The following is a 13,848-nucleotide window of genomic DNA, read 5'->3' as shown; positions in this document are numbered from 1 at the left end:
AGTATTCCACACTTGTCTGCTGTGGGTGTCATTTTATTAGCATAATTAGAAGAACCTAGATTACTAAGATGTCAAAATTGAATTCTCTTAGGTAGGAATGACAGGCATTGTGTATGCTGAAAAGCTGTGTCTTTCTTTTTAGGAACTGGCTTACAGAAAAGAGAAGGTGAAACCTGAACTCATTAACAAGAAAATAGGAATCAGGTGTGTTATTGCAAATGAAAACAGTTTTCCTTAATCATGGAAAAGGTACTAGAAAACATTGATTATTGCTTTGTTTTAAAATTATTTACACTGTGTGATTATTTATTTATTTTTATGAAAAATTCAGGGGTTATTTTGGGTAATTAGATCAACTCTGTAAGATTTGTTCCCTCTTTTTTCAAGGGAAGTGAATGATTCTTTATGGCCTTACAGAACTGTTACAAAGTAAAGAAAAATGACTGTCTCAAGAGTCAGAATCTGAGCTGGTTCTGATCAAATGCTAAGTCTGTGTACAGTCCACAAAGAACTTGGAGTTTTTCAGGCAGTGCAGCAGAAACATCGACATAGTGCAAGATCCATAAATTACTACTCTCTTGTTTTGTTTCAGTGAAACTCCATCAAGCCTTGCAAAGCTGCTGACTAGGATGTGTTTGAAGTCACACGTCATAGGGAATGGGAACAATATAGAGATTGAAATCCCTCCTACCAGAGCGGACATTATCCATGCATGTGATATCGTAGAAGATGCAGCAATAGCTTATGGTTATAACAACATTCAGATGGCTATTCCGAAAACGTACACCATAGCTAATCAAGTAAGATTGCCCCTTCAAATAAACGCTCTGTTGTCAGTAAATGACTAGTGCATGCCAGAAGGGCTTTGGGGAAAACAGAACCTAGGAATTAAATATTTTGACATGCTTTGCCTTGAGAAGTATTTACCATGGATAGGATACAAAACAGATGCCCCACTGATTTGAATAAGCCCAAGACCAGTGGTTGCTGGTACTTGAAAAAAGACAGGGTTTAAATAGGGAGCCCGTATTAAATCTCTAATTGGGAGATTCATTTCCTCAGGCAAGCCTAAAGGCAGCTGGCTGACGCTTTCATAAATTTTAAGTGCACAAGCATAGTACCTCCCTGGTGAATTCACCATAGTGTAACAGGCAAAATCACCTCGGGAAAGAATAGAAAATGTTTTTAGATGGAAGTTGAAAACTTTTTTGTTTCATTGTAGCTCCCCCTCAATAAGCTCACTGAACTTCTGAGACTGGACTTGGCAGCTGCTGGATTCACTGAAGCACTCACTTTTGCCCTGGTATATTACATTGAATTCATATTTTTCTTACTTGTATGTTGGAAGAGTGATGCAACCAAAACTTCAGAGGAATGTCTAAGGGTCTGAGGATATATTGTTGTATAGATATACCAGTATTTGTTACTATTTTGGCAGGTGATTGTTTGCTAGTCCTTTGGATTTACAGTATACTATTTTGTGAGTTTGTAGGTCAGAGAAATTGAATGCCACTGTTAATGTGGCATGTACTTCTAAGCATAGAGGCAAAATTAGCTGCTGAAGTACTGGTTTTAGTTTAACTTGATAGGATGAAGTTGTAAGACAGCAAGTCTCTCTCAAGACTTTGATCACCAGATGTGAAATGCATTATAGTTTGATAATCTGGAAAACAAACATAAAAATTTAATACTTTCTGGTGGATATTACAACAGTTTAGAGATTACCCTGTTTCTCATTGTCTCTTTTTAGTATTGTCACTTGCTAATGATTCCCTGCATTAGATACCAAGCTGATATGTAGCTACTCTAAGAGTTTATTTTAAAAATACTTGTAAAAAAGTTATATTGCACACTATGGGAACACAAATACCTCTGTAAATTTCACCAGAGGTATTTTTTTTCTGCATAGAGGAACAAATAAAAATATACTAAGTGTTGTTTGCCCTGGTTTCAGGTACTATTCATATTATTTCTTACAACCATGCCAGTAGTCTTTTACGAAGAATTAGGTAATTTACTCTGCAGCAGTATGTGCCACTCCAGTACCAACAGCTGGCATAATCTCTAATGCTGACATTTTGCAGCAAAATTGGTCAGTTGGAAACACCATCTTTGTCATGGCCACTTGTCCATACCTCTTTGCCATAGCTTTGAACTGGATCAGAGAATCTGATCTACTATTCAAAAATAATAATTAAAAAATAAAAAATAAAAGCAAGTACAGCCCTCCAAGTGTACATGGTATTAACTGTCCACACATGGAGACTGATATAGTCAGCTATTGAAAATACACCATACATTTTAGAAAATCCTTTCTGTTCAAAATCTGCTCAAAGCCTTTGCATTAAAGTGCAATTTGTGGACATTTTAGCATATGGGGAGCTACCATCACATATTGTATTAAAACCTCTCTGAAATTTCCCAACCTTTTCCTGAACTTAGAAGTTATTAGATGACCAGAAATACATGTTCCTGAAAGTACACAACCTTTTAAGAGATAGTTGTCTGATCACAGATTATTTTTTGATAACTTACTAACTAGTATCCAGTGATGCACACTCCCAAAACACTTCCACGCATTTGAAAAGTTCAGGGATTGCAACCAGAGTTGGTAATACAAATGGACTGAATGAAATGTTAACACCTCCAGATTTCATTGAGCTTCAAAAGAGAAGTTTGAACTAATTCTAACATCTGAAAAATATATTCATGTTTTAATATTTTGTTATTAACTCTTTTAAGTAACCAGGGCAATGATTGGTATTTCTTCCTGCAGTGCTAGTATTTAACAAAGATATTCAGACTACCTGCAGTAGTACAAGAGGAATGTTGGGGAAATAATATGTATAACATGGTCAAACTTTTCTATATTTTCCTTATTCATTAGTAAATATAATTAATTTTTTCAGCATTGAACAGGTGATAGGCTTGAAAACATTGAATATATCACATCTATATCATTACAACCAAGGACCTTTATGAACTGCAACAGCAGAATTCTGTAAGATCACACAGTATATCATGTTATCACATTACATATTTGCATTTGACGAAGTGAAACCCACAGTCTGCTGTATCACCAACACTTTATTAAAACACCAGTGTGAGGCCCCTGACTATGACAAATATAATTTATGCTACAACATTCTGTAGCCCAGCATTATGTGACAAACACTGCTTATGTACTTGTGCAGACAGTCTGTTTCTTGGTTTCAGCCCAAAATTATACTTGTAGTCAGCAACACTGCTTTTTGTGAGGAGCTACAATTTAGCCAAAATGCATTTAGTTAAATCACAGTAACATACTGTAGTTTAGATACACATCTGAAAACTGTTTAACAGTTTTCTCCTCCTAAGGTCAGCATTTGATTTTTTTTTTTTTTTTTTAATTCAATAATCCACTTTTTTAAAAATCATCTGCTCATTTTCCTCACATTTGGTCTATCAACCCACTTTTCGGAGTGCTGCCAGTGCAAAGGGAACACTTTTGGGAGACTGCAGTATACTAGCAAATCCTCAATTACATGCCTAGTCTGCTATTGGTTTCTTTAATACCTTAATAAAGCTATAAATTCTGGAAATCTGTAGTGTGGATCTTATCAGTAGCATCTGTTGTTTATGTGCACAGACATTGTCTGAGCCTGGCAAAGTGTGTATGTATTGGTTTACTCACCAGCTTAAAAATACACCCAAGAGAATAAGGGCTTCAAAAATACTCCAGTTCAAAAAATGGAAAACAACAATGAACTACGAGAATCCTCTACAGCTATTAAAACTGAAGGCTTGACAATAGGAACTGGTTTTTGTAGACAGTACTTTATTTTCTGTAAGTAGCCCCCAAGGGATTGTTTTCTTTGTGAGAAAGCTTGGGTAGCAGTCCCTTTACAAGTACTATTTTCAGAATAAAATACTTTAGTCACTGCAAGTCAGGAGGCGGAATTTGAGCCTCTGTTTGTAAAACAGATGACAGTGATCCATGACAGAAACTGAAGTAAACACTTGCTTTTTTCTTTTATTAAACTATCTTAATTTTGGTTAGTATTTAACGTTTGTATGTGATAAACCAGTTTGCTTACTTAGTCTTAAGACTGGGGCTTAATTTTTGTTATGAGTGGGTGTTGCACATGAAAGCATATATCATGGGGCCTCAGAGCAAGTGCTACAACTGCATTGTTCATTCTTGATATCAGGTTTCATTGCTGGCCTACTGTCTGTTTTAACTACTTGACTTTGGTGTATTTTGTCTCTTCCTCTCAGTGTTCGCAAGAAGACATTGCAGACAAACTTGGCATGGATATCTCTGCAACAAAAGCAGTGCGCATAGCAAACCCCAAAACTGCAGAATTTCAGGTGAGATAATGCAGGTTTTGAGTGCAGCGTTGTCACATATTCTGTATTTAAAGAGGAGAGAAAGAAACCAATAGGAAATAAAATTTATAAACCATAGAGCTACTTTCCATACATTAAGGAGGACATGAATATCTATGTGCTACACTTGCTAGCGTCATCTTCTGTTACTCCTTCACTAAGAAATATCTCATTTGGTGTGAAATACTATTAGCAGTAAAATATCTATGTGCTACATGGTCTCTATGACAGCATGTGGCAAAATTGAGCTATCTTACTACAGAAAATCCCAGATAATTGATCAGCTCCTGCATTTGGAAAAGTCATTCAATATAAATGGAACTATTAGACCTGGCAATCTCTAAACTTCAGGAGCTGTGAACATGAAATGTTTTTTTAAACTATTAACCATTATTATTCCTTTTTTAATTTTTAAAAGCTTAAAGAACAATACAGAATTAATACCCATTTCTAGATAATTTAATCTTTGCTAGAGCAAAGTTAGAGCTCAAGTACAGTATTGTCAACAATTCTGAAAATACCTAAAAGCATACCCGTAGTTTTTGTATTTCTTTTAGAAAGTGTTTGGGCTTTTTTTTAAAGATGCTTTCTTTAGTTTACAGGAAAGATAAATTTAGAGTCTTTTGTTTCTAACCTAAGAAATACAAAGGTAAACACTTTTTAGAAAGGTTTAGAAAAGTTTCAGCAGTCTGTGGGTATTAATGTTTTGTTGTTTGGTTTTGGTTTTTTTCCCCCCTCAAGATCTTCTTCGGGAAGTCTGATTTCTCCAAGCATCTAAGACACCTTTCTAGATCTTACCTCTAATACTAAAAGCAGTCTCCTGCTGCTTTGAGATTCAAGAACAGAATTTTGGGGTACCTTCATGTATTTTTTTGTTCTGTTTGGTACCACAAATAAGCAGTCATGCAAGACACTGTTGTAACCTTTTTAGACTGTTATCACCCGTTCACACACATCATTTTGGCATGGTGATTACAACTGAGTAACATAGAATGTACCACAAACAAACCACTGAGTGTGATAAAAAGAGAAATAGCAGCCCCTTTAGTCAGCTACAGTTTCAGATTCCTATTCTTCAAAGACCAGGCCTTTGCAGTGGCTGTGCTGCTAAGCAGTTGTATCATTGACTGAATATTACTTGTGGCAAAAACAGCCTCAATCTTTTAAAATCTGTTGGCCTCCCTGAAAATTGGGAAGGATTACTCTGTGATGCATTATAAACTTTCAGCTTTAGATGTTAACTGTAATGAGATTCTCAGGATGGCTTTTCTCCCACCCCTATCTCTGTCAGCAGCACAAGGGCAGGATGATGCCAGGGACACTCTTCCAGCTGAGTTTGCAGCTGGAACACTACATTGGTTAGGAAAAGTAGGATAAATCAACAGAAATGCTGCATGACCAATGATAAGATGTGACTGAGCATATGGTAACTTTTTACCTGCAGTCAAGCAGCAGTCACCCCCATTCCATTAAAATTTACTGAATCAGGCTCTTCGAGTTTGGAGGATGGGTCGGGCGGGAAGAGTGCACTTATAAAGAAGTGTTTGAATGGAAAATACTGGAAATACATGTGAATGGATCTGTAAGAACAGCGATATGATTGCCTCTTGCTTGGTTCTTTGCATATGTTTTCTATGTGTTTCTGGTTGTCCACATCTGCAGTCTGAATATATCTGTTTCTGTTTTATAAGTGCATATCTTATAGAATCATGGAATCAACAAGGTTGGAAAAGACCTTTAAGATCATTGAGCCCAACCATTACCCCAGGACTGTCAAGCCCACCACTAAACCATGTCACTAAGGGCAAACTGATCTCCCCTTATGGCTGCCCCTCATGATCTCCAATCACAGCCACCTCTCATCTGCCCTCTCATGGTACCCCACGCTATATAGCTGCAGCCCCTACCCCTCATGGCCGTCCCTGCGCTCCCCTCATGATCTTCCCTCATTATCTAAGTAACCTGTTACTTAGGTTTTGCCTATTTCATTGATACCCCGCAGTATCAGTATTTCAGATAGTGCTTAATATTTCAAAAATAACATATGGTATTTACCTTTTGCATAAATGAGATTAAATTTATGGGAATTTTTTGCTTTTCTTTCTGTATCTGTTTTTCTATCCTGCACTGCAGCTCAAGCATCTGTGAAATAATACTTGCACTTAAGCTCACATATATGCTCTTTCAGAAAATGCAGTATAAAGAACATGCAGACAATGTACATTTTCAGGTTTAATAATTCTAAAGCAAAGATGCTTAAACATAGGAAATAAGGGAAGTATTTGCACCTGACTACTTTTAAACTCTGACTACAAATGAGCAAAACAACAAGTTAAGAAAACTAACACTAGGTTTTTTGGAAGGTACTTCACTTGCAGCACCCATGTTTGTCCTGCAGGTGGCACGTACAACCCTCCTTCCTGGGCTACTGAAAACTATCGCTGCTAACCGAAAGATGCCCTTGCCTCTCAAGCTCTTTGAGATTTCTGACATCGTAGTGAAAGATCCTAATACAGGTAAGAGAAGTTTCCTCAAAATTTTTGATAATGGAAATATGTTTACATAACAGATGGTAATAGTAAGTAAATCTGTATTTCTTTAAAAATGTAATAAGCATTACATACTACATTGTTTGGGTTTTTCAAATTATGTGCACAGTGCAAGAGTTAAAAGATTGGCTTAACAGGCTAGATTTTAGAGTGGCTAGAGATACAGCTTCATTTTAGATGCTTTCTCAAACGTGCAAGTAGGTTAAGTTGCAAGTATTTTTAGGCATCTGAGTATCCCTTACATATCTGTTAAGAATACTGCAAGGATAAATGCAAGACAATTTTGCACCAAAAAAAGTAACTTGCTCTAAATTGCTTATGTTGATGCACCCATTTTGACTTGCTCTTAATCTTGTGCTTGTTTGTATTCTTATCAGGGATATAACTCATGAAAGAAACTATCTGCTGGTAGTGTTTTCAAGCAGCACAAATCTTGGAAAGTAGTAAATATCAAAGCCGTGCTGCTATTACAGTGCTGGAGCCTGCTTAAACTGCTGCAGTCTCAAAGGTGTGCAATGCTTTACCAATTGAAAAACAGTAGGTCTCAAGTCTAGGAATAGCAGGTTCTATCTGGAGAGCTGTAATTCAGAGGAAGATTTTGGGGTCATTGTGTCTCAACATGAATCCCTTTGCCACCATCTTTAAACAGGATTGCTTGTATTTGTTTTCCAAAATTATCTTCTGGAAAACTGACAACTTAGCACAGATACAGGATAAAGAATAGAGCGCGTCTGTATATAAAAATGTGTACATAAAAAGCTCAACAGTATTAAATTTCTCCTCTCATCTACAAAAGGTTTTCCTTATCTTTCCACTTCATCCAGCTATGCTAAGAAAGCGTGGCTGCCTTTAAATCGTTCTCTAACCTTAATTGTTTTATGTGAAACAAAGCAGCTAGTTCACTTTTCAAAAGCTTCAGTGAAATCCTTCTTGTCTTTTGGGGCCTCTTTGCACTGCTTTCACTGTACAGGAGCAATATTTCAAATTATCTTTTTTTAATCTGGAAAATGTATTGAAGTAAAATGAAAAAAATGGATTTTTAAATGTGAAAAAAGTTGTCATAATTTACTGATTAATTTCTTTCTATACAGTGTATTAAGGGAAAAGGAGTGCACAACCTACAGCTTTTGGGAGGAAGTGCTTGTACACTGAGTTACAACTCTGAATGAAGTTTTGCCTCAGTGAAAAAGGCTGACATTACTTTAAATTCAGCAGCAGGAATGGTTCTGTTGTTTCATTATCTGGTTTCAGATTTTAGTGGTTGTGTTTAAGGTATCTGGGATCTGCAAAACAAAGGTTTACATAAGGCATAAACATAGCAGCAAGTAAATTGCTTTGGTGATGAATTTAATTTGCAGATTGCTTTCTTTTTATTTATTTAAAGAAAAAAAGAGCCTTGCCAAGCAAAATAAGCAGTTTTAGCAAACCATGCAGATTAGGGGTTTTTATTAAATACAGACAGTTTGGTGGTGCAGCTTATTCCTAGTTGGGCATGCAGTTAGCTAGAATGCAAAAAAACTGGTACAGAATAGCATCAGCATTCTTCAGAACCAAAAGTTTATTTATTCTGGCTTTATAAAATTTGCAGGTTAAATTGTTACTTGTATTTCATGTGCGTTAGATGTAGCTTTTGGAAGCTTTCATTTATGTAGATGGCAGCTTAACAGTTTTATAAAGACTGATTTTGTAGTGTGCTTCATTTTGATGGGAATCATTGCAACAGATGAAAGATGAAGACTTCTGAGGCCTCAGCTTTGTACCCTGTGCTCTTGGGCAGCTCTCTCATGCATTGAGCACTTGCAGACTGTGAACAGTATCTGAAATTGTTTTTAATGCTGTGTTTAGAATAACTACTGTCTTTCCCGAATTTACTTTGAAAATTATACTTGCCTAATAAACAGTTTGAAAGGGGACGGGGGAAAGAAATAACTGGTAACTCCGCAAACCCTGAAAATTGTGGGGTTGTCCTCTCACATATGGAATGAGATTTCCTGCAGAAGGCTTATGTCATCAGACTGACTAATTTAATTTTATTGTTTCATGATTTTGGCATGCAGAATTTCCAATTAAAAATTTCAAAAGTGTAGGTCAAAAGAGTACTGACATTAACTGTATTTGAAATGGCATCCTGTAGTCATTCATGTGTGAATGAACCTAGCTCTTTTAAACACACTGGTTTTTATAAAATACCTTCTTACCCAGAGTATAACCAAGGTGAACTGAACATATTTCTTTTCAGACATATCTGGCAGAAAGGTTGGACATACTAAATCAGCAAAATGTGCACCAGATTTAATATAACTAAATGGAACCAAATCTGAGCAGAAGCTTTTCTTCTCGAGGCAGGAGGAAACGTGCTGATTTTGAGTATGTTACACAGCATTTGTGTAGTTAACTGGTAACACTAGATAGTCACTTCTAGTAGGATAGTTACACTAGTGCAGCATGTAAGTCATCGCTTTACACCACCAGTCCTAACTGAGAATACCCTTTCTCTCCCTTACAACAGCAAAAGAAATCACCTCTGACCAGTGATCTTGGAGAATCTGGCAAGCTTATGGTAGCACACATTTAGCACAACTTGCATCATTTCTGAGTACAGCTGCTGCCATATCTTGAAGCATTTTTCCAAACTGTCTGGAAGTGTTAGATACATGCAGATAACAGTTCAGGATTTTTGTGAGACTAAGACACAAGTTTAAATGAGCAGGTGCCCCCTTTCAGATCACCAAGACATTTTTTCTGAAGCATCTCTAATTTGAAAGTGGGCAGCGTACAACACAGCTTTATCTTCCTCTGTACTCTTTTGGCTCACATATTCCTAACCAGCTGTCCATCTTCTGGATTGTTTTTCAGCAGCATCCCCAGGAAGTGCTTTGAAGTCTCAGAAATACATCTGTATATATAATTTAGGTTGACATACTTGGCAGGCTCATTTAAAAAATAGAAATGCTTCATGGCATGACACAAGAGATCTCTTAAGTGAGTTATAAAGAACTGAAGCATTTCTAACATCCGCCAGCTTTTGCCTACAGTTCCTAATACTTACTTTTTGTCTTCCTATCGCCTGTAGTGCATGAACTTCTTGTGTTGTAACAGAACTCTGTAGAGGAGTAAGCTTTATAACATATCTTCTTTGAATGCTCAAAAACCCATCCTTTTCTTTACCAACGATTTTTATAGTTGACAACATGTTGTGTATATTTATTTCTGATGCTTCAGTTAAGAATAGGGATTTGAAGACACCACTGACTATCTGAATAATAATGAAATTTAAATTTAGATAGTTGTCACAAATTCTGCTACCATAACGACTCTGAGGAAAAATAAACCAAAATAAACCAAAACCAAACTTTCTACTGAATGTCTAGCCCAATTTCCCTTCCCAAAGATTTCTGCTTAGACCAGAAATCATGTGTTGTATTTATTGATATTTTCTCTGTAACCTTTACTTCTCTGTGTTGCCATTTTACCTTCAGGATTGGATTCTCCAACATTATTTAGCACTGTAATTTGTGTCTATGGCAGGGGGGTTGGAACTAGATCATCTTAAGGTCCTTTCCAACCCTAACTATTCTATGATTCTATGATTTTTATAATGACAGAAGAAAGATCCTGAGTGACAAAATGCAGACTTACTGCCACAGTAAGTTCAGCTTTCAGTGACTGATGAGAGAACTTGCAGCTGTATTGCCAAGCTGCTGCCCTAGAAGTTTTGAATTACTTTTGGCTCAAAAAGGCTGTGCTTTCATCTTTTGTGTAGGCTCTTGCTCCTGTTTTTGCAGTCCTTTTTAATCTGTATATTTCTAGTCACTTGGTAAATGTTTTCCTGTTTAGTTTTTGACAGATTTGTTGTTACTAAACGGTTGGTTGGGGCAAATAAACAAGATGTAAATTTAATTTAAATATAATCTCTAATTTCGCATATGGTAGATGTTAACAGTTCAGTAAACACTGAGTGCTAAGGTTTCTGCATGTATTTAAGCAGACACAAAGATCAGCTATGGCAGATCAGACCAAAGGCTTGTTTGGCCCAATAACCTGTCTAACACTAGTGAAAAGTGGCTGTCAAGGCAAAGACATGAGAGCAGCTACACATATACAATACTTCCAGAGCATTCCTCTGTTCTCTGGCCACAAGTAACTCAGTGACTTCCCAACTCAAACATGGCTCTTTTTCTACAGTAAGAAGTAATAGATTTATCTCCTATGAACTTCTTCTGCCTCCTCAGAGCTGTGTCAACTTCTAACATCCGCAAAATCCTGTGGGGAAGAAGTTTCATTACTTAACCCTATGCTGCCTGAAGAACGCACTTTTCCCCTTGTGTTGAGCTTGGCTCCTGTTGATTTTGATGTCCCTTATTTCTTGTGTTGAACACAGCAGCAAACAATTGATGCCTGTAGAGAAGAACTGTCTCTTGAGGTCTGAGGTGCTCAGTTCTGATGCTTATGTCCAGAACTATGTGGAAGTACAACTCAGAAGTTACTATCTGGATAGGGATCTTTAACCACACTCCTTCTATAAGTGGTATGCTGTGCACTGCTTTTTTCCTGGGAACGCTAAGTTCAGCTGTTTCATGACCAGAGGTCCAGACAGGCACAGTTGACTGTGTAAAGAACATAATACACCCTGGCATATACCAGTTTTTATGTGGCTTTCTTTTGGGTAATTTACAGAAAGAAATATGAAAGCCCTAGGCCTCCAGCCATGTCACATGGTGCTGCCCTACTCATTCATTCTTCATTTCTTCATTACTGAAGAAGTTCTTATTCCCGCTTTGCCCTCAAACATTACAAGTATTTATAGATCAGAAGGATTTTGGTGGGTTCTTTGGTGGGTTTTGTTTGTTGGGTTTTTTTTAAAGGAATGAAATTGCTGTCAGTAGAAACATTTCCACCCTATATCTAATCACTATTAAGTGGAAGAGAAAGAACATCCACCTAGACATGAGCAACTAGGAGACTACAGAAGCCAGAGGACTCTAAAGGAGAAACCTATGCAAAAAATCTGGCTGTAACTTGTTGCACTATATGTCAGTATTACAAAGCAGTGCCCTATAGAAGAAGACCGTTGACTCACAGTCCATGCTACATACATGCAAGCTATCCTAGCTCCAGCCTGATCATGTGTGCTGAATGACCTGGAGTGGTTGAAGCTATTCAGGTGCCCTTCTGGAACATCTGTCCTAGCTGAATTGCAGTTGAAAGAAGTCTGGTTTATATGCTGCGGGGTTGCTTTACAGTGTGAACAGAAGCACGGTAAGTGGGGGTGATCAGGAGATTTCCTTCAGAAGTGCAGCTCTGCTCCAAACTGAAATGCAATGTATACACTTAAGGGGCTTTCAAAGCATATGAATGTCTAGAAGACAGTCACATAAAGAGTCCTTCCGTGGTTTCAGCAAACTTTGTCCTTGTATACACCAACCTTGCTGAACACGTACTTTAACCTTGAGAAGGTAGAGACCTGAAGGCAATAAATGGCTTCACTACATTAATCATAATTTTGAATTTCACTGCTACAAATTGGCAGATGTGACAATAGATTTGTTACTCTATTCCTAGATTGTTCCTGTCAAAAAGTGAAAATGTTGAAGCCCACAATGACTAAAGCTTCGAAGTGGGGCACAGTAGTGCTAGAGAGCGTGTATTGCTAGAGAGATCGTGTAGTAGATACTAGTATAACAGCATCCTACTACGTAGTCATTTTGGAAGTTTAGAAAAGAAAAACCTATTTTGATGAAATCAATTATCTAAAAAAGCTTACACCAGGATTTTCAGCGTTTTGGCTTAAGGAATTGTCCAAAGTGGGAGTCACTTGTGTCTTGAGTTTGTGCAGTGTAGCACATTTTTCATAGTCACTTGGTTGTGGGGATGTCCAAGATGATCACAAAAAGCATCAGTTGTGATTTGAAAATCTGTGAGAATTCAGATCTTTTCATCGATCACCATGCTAACATTATTACTCATTTCAAGTTGTGGGCTAGTTGTTTTGTACTGACAGTTACTCTGCAGCTCAGTTCTATAAATATTTAGCTTTCCCACCAGCATTGCAAGTTTCTTAATGCTTACTGAGCATTTACATTTTGGCTAGTCTGTTTTTAATTTCTTTAACACTTAACTATATGCTTGGTAGCTGTCACTGTGAAGAAGACACTTGTAACAATGCTGTTTCCTATCCAAGGCATAGGATACCTTAAATCTTTATTTGCATTTCTGACTGTGAGAATCCAGTGGGTTAAAGAAATCCCACTGTTTCCTCAGATTATGAATGGTGTGTCAGAGAAGTCACTTTACATATTCATTTCTCCTTTCAGCCACACACTACAGCACAAGAAAACCGACAATGAAAAGTCATTGAAAGTGTGATAAAGATTCCCAGACAACATGATTGTTTTCTTCTTCTTCAGATGTAGGTGCAAGAAACTACAGGCATTTCTGTGCTGTTTATTACAACAAGAGCCCAGGGTTTGAAATTATCCATGGTTTGCTGGACAGGGTCATGCAGCTCCTTGAAGTTCCACCAAATGAAGAGAATGGCTACACCATCAAGGCAGCTGAAGGTAAGGAAGACAATACAGTGTACAGCAGAGGTTGTTCTGGAGATCAGATGTTCCCCTACCATCTGAGGTGAACTTTTGGTTGTTCTCAGCATCACGCTACTAAGGATTAATATTATTATATATGCTATCATACTGCAGTATGATGAAATGATAATGAAAAGGTATTAACTGCATTCATTGATTGTAAAATAGTATTGCTGTCTTTCTGTGAGCTATTCTGAGTAGTTTTATATAAATAGCGAGTTGACAGTTTAAGGAGACTTATAGTAAAGCATATGCCATGAGCTTCGTGGACTGTTTATAATGAATTAATCTCCTGACTGCAAGGGTAGGTAGGAATTCACTGAACTGATGAATATGCCAGCTACCCA

At 37.2% G+C, this 13,848-nt stretch overlaps 1 protein-coding gene across 1 annotated transcript in view; it reads left to right on the top strand.

The window, feature by feature from the left end:
* FARSB (phenylalanyl-tRNA synthetase subunit beta) overlaps positions 1-13,848 on the top strand; it is a 39,206-nt gene that overhangs the window by 10,654 nt on the left and 14,704 nt on the right. Inside the window, exons 11-16 of the mRNA XM_030494543.1 lie at positions 143-204; positions 593-800; positions 1,223-1,303; positions 4,258-4,350; positions 6,767-6,884; positions 13,325-13,477. Of these exons, the coding sequence (XP_030350403.1) occupies positions 143-204; positions 593-800; positions 1,223-1,303; positions 4,258-4,350; positions 6,767-6,884; positions 13,325-13,477 (715 nt within the window). The remainder of the gene's footprint in view (positions 1-142; positions 205-592; positions 801-1,222; positions 1,304-4,257; positions 4,351-6,766; positions 6,885-13,324; positions 13,478-13,848) is intronic.

The sequence above is a fragment of the Strigops habroptila genome, chromosome 8, assembly GCF_004027225.2.
Source record: "Strigops habroptila isolate Jane chromosome 8, bStrHab1.2.pri, whole genome shotgun sequence".
NCBI lineage: Eukaryota > Metazoa > Chordata > Aves > Psittaciformes > Psittacidae > Strigops > Strigops habroptila.
This window is presented reverse-complemented; position numbering and strand designations above follow the sequence as displayed.